Here is a 12390-nt window from a genome sequence, read left to right on the forward strand (position 1 = left end):
ATGAAACTGTGTGATTCTACAAACTAAGAGCGATTTAAACGTTTTAAGTGACATTAAGTTGCCACTTGGTGTCAATAGGTCAATTTTCAGTCACAATGTCCAGCGCGTTTAGCCGTCTAACAAAAGAAACAGAAAAAAAATGTGCAAATGTGGAACAGTAGAGCATGTGCAGAGCCTTTAAGCCAGCTAGAGTCTAGCCGAGTACACACATGCAAGAGAGATTTGACTCCCAGCTACATTATGTGGGCGATTGAGAGCTTCTATTTCATATGATTTTGCTTGGCTTAACATTTTTATATACCTCTGAAAAGTGTGATTAACACAATAATTCACCTCTTTTTTCCAGATTCCAAATAAAAATGCCTCAGAAAGGAGGGAACAATGCAGGCCAGTGTCATGTGGGCAGGACCAGATTAGCTTATTCATAGATCGAAACTTTTTAGGGGATTAATAGGTGCTGTAGAGAGACAAAGTGTTTCACAACATTAAAGCATGCATAACTATAGTACAGAAGATGATCATGAACTTTAAAAAAAGAGTATAGTTATTTAACAGGCAGCTGGTGCTTGAATGTTCTGTAACTCAATCACCTCCAATCACCAATTACCTGTGGTAATTATTCACACCACCTGTTTATCTCGACTGTTCTTTTGTGCACACTTTCTCTGTCTGTTAATGCAATGCAGTGGTATTTAGCTCACTTTCTGGCTGTGTGTATTCTTTAAAAATTCGAGTGGATTTAAATCGATTTACGTGACTTTGAATTACATTCTTCCGCCTTTGTTACTTGTCCCATTAGGCTGTTGTTTTATTACTAATAAAGCACTTTTGTGTACTGAAATAACTGTGAATACCATTTTGCTAAAGGCCTTGCATCATTTTAATTCCTCAGTTGCAAAGACGTGAAGCATCGGTGTGCTTATCCGTATACCGAGGATAAGTAAGCTTAACAGCAAGCTCCCGTGCACTTGGAGGAACATCTTTTCAAGGTACTGTGCACAGAAGTTAACAAGACACAACATCCTGTCTCATATGCTTGTTCTATCATGGACGGCTCATTGTTTCAGAAAAATTAGATAAGCAGCTACTTCGTTACCTCCGAAGGAGGGATTTTAGTAGAAAAGGTACAAACGTCTGAATCATAAAGAGTCCTTTGTTCCTCTGATGTCACATGTGGTTGCTTTTGAGAGGATGTTCTTTTTTCCCCTTACACGCCACTTCTTGGTTATTGTCAGCCACCCTGAAGCATGCTGCTTTCAGACTTCCTGTCAAGTGCAGCTGGGGAAGGTCAACCATGAATCATACCCACATGCACAGTTTGTCTCACTTTAGAGGACACTACAATGACAGTGTTTATATGCACAGCAGTATGTTAAAAATGTCCATCACTTCATAAATTCACAGAACTGAAATTATGAAAATGTTGGGAAGAAAACTATGTGATTATTTGTCTCATCCTGGTAATCTCTATATTATTATTGTTATTGTTCTGTATGTTGCCCTGTGATGGACTGGTGACCCGTCCAGGGTGTACCCTTCATCTCGACCAATGACAGCTGGGATAGGCTTAAGCCCCTCAACGCGACCCTGAATTGGAGTAAGCGGGTATAGAAAATGACTGAATTGCCTGTATTATGTATTGCCTGATTGAAGTTTCTTTTGTTCTTTTCTCTTTTCTCTTTTTTTATGTAAGTGTAAACTACTTTTTTATATCACTATCAGAATGCTGAGACTAACCTCTCTGATTTTCTGATGCATTTTATTTTGTTTCAGATTATTTGCTCGGAAAATAAACAACCAAAACAACAACAAAAAAAGCATCCTGGTTATCACTGAGAATTAGACATAACTGTGCACACATGGTTGAATGTACAAATCACATGAACTCTGTGCTGACGCCTTTCCCTTGATAACAGAGAATTCATAGAAATCCTGACCACACAATCGTCCATCATTCATGACAATTTGAGCATGAGTCCTCCAAGCTGAGAGACAGTGGGATCCTGGAAAGTTACCTGTGTTACAAAATTACGAATGTCGTTCTGAAAAATCCCTTCTATGACCGTAATATGGTTAAAAAGCTAATGGAGTTTTGGGATGGAAGTGGCACTGTCAGTAATAAGCTAATGACTGGTGTATGTGGGAGCCAGCAGGGCAGCTTGTAATGAGGGTAACCAGATGCAAGTTCTGTATGTTTGGTTTATCAGAAGTTCATAGGTGCATGGTGTTTGTTGCTTTATAAAAGTGGAAATATTTTGTAGCAGTTGCTCCTTTTGCTTACAATTGTGTAGAATTATCTTAGAATTTGCGTGCTGGAGAAAGTCCCTTTTCTCTCCTTTATCTCAACATTCTTGTTAGTGTCTTTTGATGTATGAAAGGTAATGCAAATGTGTTTTTTTATGCAAAACGTTTACTATGTGTTGGCTGAATCCACCTGATCTGCTCATGAGGCAACATTGCTTGCATGTCTGTTTTAGGTAAAAAGCTGGTTTAATTGTGGCTTTGACTTGTACTTTCCTAACAACCCCCATTTCTAATTGTTACTATTAGCCTGATTGTTTTAGCTGCTCTTTATTGATTGTTCACCCGTCTGGTCACAGTTTCAAAATAATAAGTATTTACCTGCAAAAGAAAGCTTTCTTTTTAGCTTTTCTTTTCTTTTTTCTTTTCGTTTTGTGCGTGTGGTGATGAGGTTATTGTGGTACAGCTTAGCTTACTCAGCATGTAGTTGCTTGTCATTATTGCTTAATTACACATAGCACAGCAAGGCATTTTCCACCTAAAGCTTAGGGCAGTGGAGAAAGATGCAGTAAAACTGGGAGTGTCCATCTCTTTGTGCGAATTTAAAGCAGTGAAAGCAGCACATATGCTGAGGAAATTTCCCAGGATCATCCTTCAACTTGACCTCCAAGACTTCATTCCCCTATCACCAAAGTGTGAGTGAAAGAGCTCTGAAATAAGAGTATAACAAAAGATCATAAGTCATGGCTTTAAGCTTTTCTCATTTCCGTTTCCTGTTTTGTTTGGTAACTAGTGTTGATCCAGTCAGTAGTGCTGCCAGCAGGATTTATCGGTTAATTCCCACCTCCAAATTGAGACACATTTATCATTACAAAAGCTAATACAGCTGGCAAAGTTTGACACTGGAATGAAAGAGTTTTGTTTGGGGGAACTAAGAGCTCCTCTGATTGGATAGAAAGCATCAAGCTCTCATTGGTTTGGACGTGTTTTCTGACACACACGCATACACTAGTTAAGACTGTGGGCTAATTCAGTGCTGTGCACTCATGTTACTGCCTTCTTTTTGTGCACAGGGGAGAGGGGCTTAAGGGGTGTGGGTGGAGGACAGTTGGGGGAGGGAGGAGAAAGCAGAGAGGGAAGGCTGGGGCTCTGGGACGGGGGCGGAGTACAGAAAGAGCTCTAGCTGTTGGTCAATGGTGGAAAGTAGGGCTGTGAGTTTGTCTGTGTGAGGATATGAGAAAATGAAATAGAAGACAGAAAATGGCTGGGCGAAAGAGACCTGAGAGAGACTAATGTAGAATGTGAGACAAGAAAAACCCGTTTCAGCTCAGTTGTTCTGGACTGAAGTAGGAAGAGAGGAAAGACAAAGTATAGGTACACAGAGGCTAAGGACTTGTCTGAACAAAAACAAAATGACTGAGACGACGAGGAGAGAAACACTGAGTAAAACCAGGCAGGCAGGAAGAGTGTGAGGAGAAAACAGAAAAAAGGAGACAAGCAAAATATTGATACACTTGAGAGAGTGTGATCAGATTGAGTAAACCGAGGAGGGGGAAGGATATCTGAAATCATAGCCAGTCTGACAGACAGCCGAGAACGAGGGAAGGTTGTGAAAGAGACAGAAACGGAGACAGAGGGTCAGGGGGGCTAACTAGTGAGGTTAGCAGGAGGAGTGAGGTATGAGGGGACAGCTCTTGAAGCCACTCTTCTCTTTAATGATCACTGTCCTGCTTTTGGGGAGCCTGCTGACCACCCTCATCTGGTACACGTTGGACAACAAGTAAGTTCTTTTTCCACCAACAGGAACACAAACGTACATGCTTTTGGGATTTGACAGCAGGGGTGGAAGATGCTGATATAACAAGGGAAAAAGAAGAGCACCTCAACTTATTTTTCTATCTCATGGTTTTTTCATGATTCATTTAACATTTGTGTCATCATTTATGGCAAAAAAAAAAAAGCTGTGGAATCAATGCTAATGTTGATAAAAGCACATTTCCAGCTTGAATTCATGCATCTGGCAATTTTGGTCTTGACCGAGCAAAAAGTTTGCTTGACTGATTATGAAATCAGCTGCTGATTGTTTTTCCACTGATTGACAAACTGTTTAACTGACTGCTGCTCTAATACAAAGAACACAAAGAATAAAGGCATGAGTAGAGAACTTTGGAAAAGTAATCAGAAAAATGCACTTTTTTAAGCTAAAAACAGCGACAGGTTAGTTTGAACCGGAAAAAAAGCTTGTTTTAACATGTCTTTGACGTAGTTACAGTGCTGTGCGTGAATAAGTGTCTATGTGAGGAGAACTGAAAATCTTTGGGTATGCGTCATATCCTTTAAAGTTTTACTTGAATTGAAACCTACTGGATCTAAAATCATACCGCTGGACGGACTTCTGGTTTGTTGTCCTGCATCATTAGACAGTGTAAAGTATTTGGAGCAGACATGTCCATACAGTACAAGACTCCAGCTTCATTACTATCATTAAGTTGTTGTTTTTTTCGAAAACTTAAAAACAGGAAAGCGAAGCAATAACAGTATCATAAGATCTTACCACAAACTGTTTCCTGCTGTAGTGGAACAACTGTATTGCAAAGGTCTTTGCATGCAAGTTTGCACACTGGTTGTTCATTTATGATGCATGAAGTCATATTTTAAAGGGATGTCCCTGCACACAAAGTGTTTGACAACTTCTTTTGCTTTAGTGTTTATTTATGTTATAGTTTCATTCATAAAGCTGCTTGCTTAATTAAGACCATGTTATGTAAAGAATACGTGCGCTGAGAGTTGAGCAATACAGCACAATAGGTTGATGGTTATTTTCTCTGCCCGATGCAAACAACAACACAGCGATCAAGTTCCTTAAAGCCAGTTTGGTCATCCATGTTTCATCTGATCTTTTACCTGGTTTTCCCTTGTTGCAGCCACAGTAACACAGGACCTCAAAAACAGCATCCACAAAAGAAAAGTGCCCCTGAGACCTCTGACTCCTGTAAAGACTGCAGGTGAGAAGAAACTGTCGCTGCTGCTCCCTTAGGGAGCTGCTCCCTCTTTGTTTTACCATCATCAAATCAGGCTGTGTCAGCACTACAGGAACTGCTAACCTAGCTGTCTATGTGGATGTTCGGGTGTGTGTTTGTTACAGGGAGACCATCAACAAAGTCATAGAGCGCTACTCTCAAGGCTGGAAGAAGCAGGAGGACAATTACCAAGACTTCAGGTAACAACATCCTTTAAAATACTTTCTGGAAAAGATCATGCCCCTTGGTTAATACCATGCAAAACACTTAAGGCTCATGTGTCTCATGTGGCAGTCCGAGTTCTGTCCCAGAAAGAGTAAAACATCTCTTTTCAGTCATTTTTACTTTGGAGTAACTCTGAATCTGATTGCCAAAGTCTGAAACTAAATACAAAATAATGATTAAGTTATCTTTTTATAGATATGAGAATGAACAACCACAGGCCACAGGGAAGCAGAAGTTGAACTAGAAACATGGATTAAGGAACCTGCATGCATTGTCTACATTTAACCCATTCATTTCCTGTTAGTTTCCGGTAAAGATGAGGGATTTTACCATCAACACCCAAGGCTGCTTTTACATGTCACTTTAAATCAATATGATATTACATAAAAGAAAAAAAAAGCACCTATTTTCTTTCTCAGATACAGTGCCAGTCCAGATGTCATATTTTGCTGTAGCAAATGTTTCTGTTGAGCACTTTTGCTAATTGCTCGGTCACTGTCAACAAAATCCTTCAGGACTCAGCTGAGCAGCAAGTGCCATGGCTTTGACAAGGCCATTATTACCCAGGCCAATACTCCAGTGGGATCAAAGCTGGTTTACGATGGAGAAAAGAAGAGAACCATCAAGGTGACCCCGGAGATTTTCAGCACCTTTGCAAAAGTATGTCATTCATTTATTTTACGCATGAACACTGAGTTAGCTTGTATGATGACTTGATTGTTCCTTAAATGTTTTAACACACTGATCTTAGAGATATGTATTTGATATACTGTATGTTTTGACTTGAGTCATGTGTTTAGTCATGTTGACTCTTCAGTAAACAAAACTAAATGTTTTTGTATTTATGTTGAGTGGTTCCCTGACAAGAGTCACCCTGTCCTGCTAAAATACTCAATAGAAAATATGGGGGCACCCAAAACTGTGGACTTCAAGGCCTACAATCTTATGCTCCACCACTGAGCTTTGCACCTGTTGCTTTGTTCAGCTGTTTACACATTATAAATTAACTGAAAGTTTAAGGTGCATTCTAACTGATAAAAAATATACTGATCAGTATTCTGTACTGGCAGCTGCAGGCAGGTTTTTTGTGCCCCAAAAACATTAAAGCTTCAGTTATATCATGACTAGAGAGTATTTCCTCTTTGAAAGAGAACATCGAACAACAATGGAGGTCTTTCTCTGCAGAGGAAAAAAAAGTTACATAATCGTTTAGTCCTTACAGGCTTCAAAATGAATGCCATTTTAATCGCAGACAGTTTTTGATAGATGATTATTTTTACAACTAATCACCCAACAAATATTTTTGTAAGATAGCTGCTATTTTCCAAACTGTTTTTAACACCCAGCACACTGCTGCCCAACTCAGACAGCTGATCATTTTACGGGGGCATGAATAACAAATAATGAGAACCACGAAACAGACTGAAGATTGTGCCACCCCTAAAAAAGTAAAATAAGGCCTAAGTGAGCTGACTAATACAAAAGGTTGTCATTCTTCATCCAGAAATTTCAGTGTCTCAAGGGGGCACCCAGATTTGAACTGGGGACCTCTAGATCTGCAGTCTACCACTAAATTATACCCCCTTGTACATAGTCATTATCAGTTTTAAAACATGTTTCTGATGGCTTACTGAGTGTTATGGTGTGAAATAAGGCCTAAGTAAGTAGAGTAGCACATGTTAAAAACAGAGTAATATAAAAAATGACTCTTCATTACCCATGTCCAAGACCTGCAGTGAGTCTGATCCAACTGGTCTGGTCACCATGATGGCACAGGGCAAACTAAAATGTCTGTGAAGTATGCAGCAAGATAACAAAGTTTATGTAAATGACAACAGAGGCCAATGATGATCTTATCACTGAGCCCTCAGGGTTAGATATTTAAAAGAACCATTTGGTTGTGTTTTGTTTGTTCTCGTCTGTCTTGAGAGACCTGCAGTGAGTCCGGTCCATCTGGTCTGATGATATGGTTGGATTTAGAAAAAAAAAAGTTCTCAACAAGACTTCCACCCCAGTTATGCACGGTTAACCGAGGACTATTCAATATAATGCTGAATTACTTTAAACTAATTTGGTGTGTACATGTGGACAAAGCACAGGTGTGATATCTGTCTAGATGTTGTTGGGAATGGTGGTATTTTAGTAGATTCTGATTACTGAAGACTATTCTTAATTGCAAAAAAAGAAAACAACAAACAACACTGCAGGCATTTTTCTGTGGATAAGATATTGCTGATCTGTTGGCTTCCTGCCTGCTTTTGACAAGTTAGATATCAACATGATTTAAACTCCTTTGATTAACAGTTGGTTCATCCAGCCATCTGCCATTTTTCAAACACGGGCCAATGTCACATCAGAGAGAGTTCTATGTCAGACACCAGTTGGTGTATCGGGCTACACAGTGTCTAAAATCCTGGAGAATTTTGGAGAGGTCAAAAGTTTCCTCACTTACTTTAGAAAAAGGAGTTTCTGTTGTATGTTACTGAACATGAACTAGAGAGATTACTGTGTAAATACATTTTTCTCTCAATAAGTACGAACCAGTATTTCTTAAATTAGAAAAAGGACAGTGTTTTACACCAGTATTTTGCTATCAGCTGTTACCCAGTCCTAGTTTGAATACTGGATTGTCAACTTTGAAAGTTAATACATTTGAAAAGTAACAGAGATACACAACTTTCAGCATCTAAGTTTTAAATAAGGTCTACACCACATATAGTATGTGAATCCCTTTTCTAAGGGGGCACCCAGATTTGAATGCTCTGCTCCTGAGCTATACTCCCTTACATCTGAACCATTTTGTGTGTTCTGGTATGAAACAAGTAAAAAACAGAGTAACATAAAAGATGGCTCTTCATTATCTATGTCCCTTTTGTTTTATATTTGATTTGGTCAAGAACTCAGCTATCAGTGTCAAATTAGTCATTAGGAAATTCCAAATGAAGAAAAAACACTACTACTACATTTCACCTGAAATGCAGGCACAATTAACCTGGTTGCTGAGTCCTGAGTTGGATTTTCTTTAAAATTTAGAGCTATGCCCCCTTCTCCTACTTTTCTGTCTAACCTATTTGATAAGAAAAAAAATGAAGATGAATTCTAAAAGTTAATGATCTGTGGTTCCCCGGGATATCTATATGTGGTCTTTATCCCCTTTAAAAGCTTTTTCTACTGGCTCAGTAGGCTAAGCAAAGATAGTTTACAACTGAAACTGACAAATAAGTGTCAAAAGACACTGAAAACTGATGAAAATAGGATGAAACAATTGTGTAGCAAATGTAGATGACAAATTGTGACTGTTAATCTTTTATGTCGACAATCTCATAGAAAATGCCTCATTCGTATTTTTCGATAAAAACAATCCATTAATCAAATGGTTAATATATTTGTAACAAACTTTTTAAATGGCACTCTGAACCACTCATCTTCTGCAACAATGTCCAAGTGTTTGAGGCTATCACTCTGGACCTCAGTTTCCTGGTTCTTCGTGTGATTCAGATCTGGACTAAACCCTTGATATTGTTTTCTGTTGATCTGTTTTTGACCACTTGACAAAGTTTACATTAGGAGGAAAGTTTTACTGGAGGAGTCATCATGTAGTTTTCAGGAAAAACTTCACAATGATTAGAGGCATATTGCCTAAAGTGCTCAAGAATTGGTTAAAGAGAGCAATGTCAACATCTTAAAGTTGCCCAGACAGAGTCCAGAGTCCAGACTGCAAGTGAAAAACTGACCTACACAACATGATGTCACCCATGAGTCATCAACAATTATTTTCAAGCCCCAAATTTGGCTGAGTACCTGCTGACACAAAGATCTTAAATTACAACTTAGAGTAGGTTTAAATATGTTTGATTGTGGGTTTTGCAGAAGGTTGGGAATTATGAATGTTCCAAGGAACATTCATACTGAACTCCAAGGCTACTGAACAAGCAGTTATGAAGCACAAGAGCAAACCATGCAGTTTTAGTAGTGATTGTCATAGTGAATGTGTCAATGTCACAATAAATCATTGTAAGCTCAGGGCTTTTGCAAGGGCACACCTAGATTCAAACCCACTGGTTTAATGTGACATAAGACAAGAATAATGGCTTATAAATGTAAAAAAAAAACAGATGGTAAAGATCTGAAGTGTTTTGATTAATTTTTTTGTTCTTGTACAAGAATGACCTGCAATGAGTCAAAACAGTCTTAAATGGTCTGACATATGAGAGAAAGAGGCTAAACCTCATTTCAGGAATCTCATTTTAGGCATGCACTTACTCAAGATGACAGGTTCTGAGGTCTGCATTTTTTTGTCAGAAACAGAACAGGCAGATAATGTCTGCTAAATGTCTTTCTGTGCTGGTTTCAGGAGAACCCTTTCTCAGATAAACCATTACACACTTGTGCTGTTGTTGGAAACGGTGGGATCCTGGTCAACAGCAGCTGTGGAAAAAGGATTGATTCAAATCAGTTTGTCATCAGGTGAGAAAGACAATATTATACAACAGAATGATCTCATCTTTGTTGAAATTCTGTACGACAACCTCTGTCTTTGTCACCTGCTCAGGTGCAACCTACCCCCTCTGTCAAACGGATATGAGAAACATGTTGGAGTCAAAACGGACCTTGTTACAGCAAACCCAAGCATCCTCTTTGAGAAGTAAGCAAGAGAATAAACCTTTGTCACCTCAAAAAATACTCTTCTATTATCAATACTTCACATCTGCTGTTTATGAGCAGGTATGGGGCTCTGATGGGACGGCGCCGTCCATTTGTGGAGAGTCTGCGCAGCTACGGCAACTCCCTGCTGCTTCTTCCCGCCTTCTCGTATGGTCACAACACTCCTGTGTCTTTGCGGACTTTCTACACCATTGAGGACTTTGGAAGCCCCACCCAAACTATCTTCTTCAACCCGGAGTACCTTCAGAGTTTGGCCCTCTTCTGGCGCTCTCAGGGCCTGAAGACAGTGCGGCTAAGCACTGGCATTATCATGGTTAGCTTAGCACTGGAAGTCTGTGCAAACGTGGATCTGTATGGGTTTTGGCCCTTCGGTGTCCACCCACATGGCCATGCCCTGACTAACCACTATTATGACAACAGACAAACTAAAACAAAGTTCCATGCCATGCCAGCTGAGTTTGACCTCTTGTTGAAGCTGCATAGTCAGGGGGTACTCAGACTTCACCTGGGGGACTGTAAACCGGACTAGTTCCAGAAGACTAGAAGCAAAGTGCCTTTAACTGTAGCCTCAGGATGAAGCCTGTATCATAGCCTAGTATCCATCTTGTTCAGCCTTTCTATCAGCAGCCACAAAACTTGCACTGACAATCAGATGACTGTAAGCAAACTTTAAATTGTCTTACACACTGTCTAAAAGTCTATTTATTGCCACGAGTCTGGATGGAGTTATTTTGATTAAACTGGTGTGCCTTTGTGAGGCCGTGTAGTGCCTTACGTTAATCACTTACTAACGATACCTTTTAGATCTTATTGAATGTATTTTGAAGAAAATCAAATAACCTGAAGGTTCTCTGGCTGAAAATCTTTAATGAAAACACTGATTGTAAAGAATTTACAATATTTTTTTTTACAAGAATTCTTGTAAAATAATTTCTTTACAATTTTGTTAGAAATATGAAACATGTTTAACCACTTTGACACATGCATATTGTTTAGTGTGGTGGTTGTTGGAGATGGGCTCACTGTGGTTGAACTGAGATGCCATTGCTGCCTTAAATGCAAATCATCATGTTAGTCCTCTGTGAACTGGGTTGTTTCAACAATGGAATAGATACTCCACAAACAGAAATAGGAACACAACACTTGTAACACATAGTTGGGGTCCCTGCTTACAAAAACTGTTGCAGTGAGCCTGAGTTACAGAATGGTTTCCCATTTTCTTTACCAGTTAGGTACTATACTGCCACTAACTGGTGGCACATATATTGGTATGCTGTTTGTTCAGAAATAAGTTAATGCTGATGTACGGAAGTGTGCACTTTCGGTGTAAAGTGTTGCTTTCTATTGCAACGATTACATCTTGACTTGAGCGTCGACTAGGACTATTGTCTTTTATACTGACACTTATAAAGTCTTACTGCTGTTTTTTTTTTTTTTTACATAGCAAACAGCATACAATTAAAGATGACCAAACTTGACAGCTCTTTGTGAGCAAATTGTAAAATCAAATGAACATTTGTGATCTTTTTTAACTGCATAAGAGGGAAAATAAAATAGGAGTGAAAAAATATTTATTGGACAATAGTAATTGGTGTCATTGGCTTTGGTGGTGCTCACTTGCCTGAACAGGCAGGCAGCAAAAGCTTATTCATAGACATCTCAGTTGATCTTGACCTGCCAGGTTTTGTTCTAAAAACTGCAGCATTTCATTATTTGGCTATTTTTTTTACACATTTTTTCCTCAAGATTTTGCGTCATCACAAGATTCACTCATTTATTTGTGTAGTTTTGCACATGCTCAGATTTTTCTATCGAATCTGTGCTTTTTCTTTTTAAATTACACCTCATATTGTAAAAAGGGGTTTTAGCTGATGTAGAGCATTTGTCTGTAGTATTTTATCTGTTCATTAGACTTCTCATTCGGTCATATTCCTAAAGTTGTGTTATGGGTTTCCTAGTGCACTTCCTATTGCTCTTCTCCTGCAGTTACATTATGGACAAGACAGCCTAACATCTGGAGGATGCATTCACAGTGTGTAGTGTGTAGAAAGTACAAGAGCAGTTTTTTTCTCTTACTCCTCATACTAGTGGCCTTTGTATTTAGTCTAAAGGGCCATATGTAGAGAGTGAGCCTATTATTACAATTGGGCCTTTACCTGGATGAATGCTGGTCATTTTTTGGGAAAAACATCCTGTTTCCACAATTTCTAACTTTGCATTTGGGATTCCACTCATGACC

The 12390-nt window shown here is 39.0% G+C and overlaps 1 protein-coding gene across 2 annotated transcripts; it reads left to right on the forward strand.

The window, feature by feature from the left end:
* Positions 1-3359: 3359 nt before the first annotated feature.
* Positions 3360-11739, forward strand: st8sia6 (ST8 alpha-N-acetyl-neuraminide alpha-2,8-sialyltransferase 6). 2 transcript variants are annotated; one of them, XR_011908017.1, is made up of 8 exons: positions 3360-4021; positions 5166-5246; positions 5387-5461; positions 6002-6146; positions 9841-9953; positions 10039-10131; positions 10212-11034; positions 11066-11739. XR_011908017.1 is itself a non-coding variant. In XM_072368762.1 (7 exons), exons 1-7 carry the CDS (start codon positions 3921-3923, stop codon positions 10678-10680), a joined length of 1077 nt encoding a protein of 358 aa, XP_072224863.1. In that variant the 5' UTR covers positions 3360-3920; the 3' UTR covers positions 10681-11739. The 2 variants fall into 2 exon arrangements, 1 of the variants encoding a protein (XP_072224863.1); XM_072368762.1 differs by having other exon boundaries at positions 10212-11739.
* Positions 11740-12390: the final 651 nt, after the last annotated feature.

Source organism: Leuresthes tenuis, unplaced genomic scaffold, assembly GCF_036924035.1.
Source record: "Leuresthes tenuis unplaced genomic scaffold, fLeuTen1.0.hap1 SCAF_17, whole genome shotgun sequence".
Lineage (NCBI taxonomy): Eukaryota > Metazoa > Chordata > Actinopteri > Atheriniformes > Atherinopsidae > Leuresthes > Leuresthes tenuis.

Excerpts from the sequence above, each read along its gene's own strand:
- st8sia6 (XM_072368762.1), top strand. The coding sequence starts at position 3,921 with ATGAGGGGACAGCTCTTGAAGCCACTCTTCTCTTTAATGATCACTGTC. Across the intron at positions 6,147-9,840 it reads TTTTCAGCACCTTTGCAAAA|GAGAACCCTTTCTCAGATAA; the intron begins GTATGTCATTCA and ends TGCTGGTTTCAG. Across the intron at positions 10,132-10,211 it reads CCAAGCATCCTCTTTGAGAA|GTATGGGGCTCTGATGGGAC; the intron begins GTAAGCAAGAGA and ends GTTTATGAGCAG.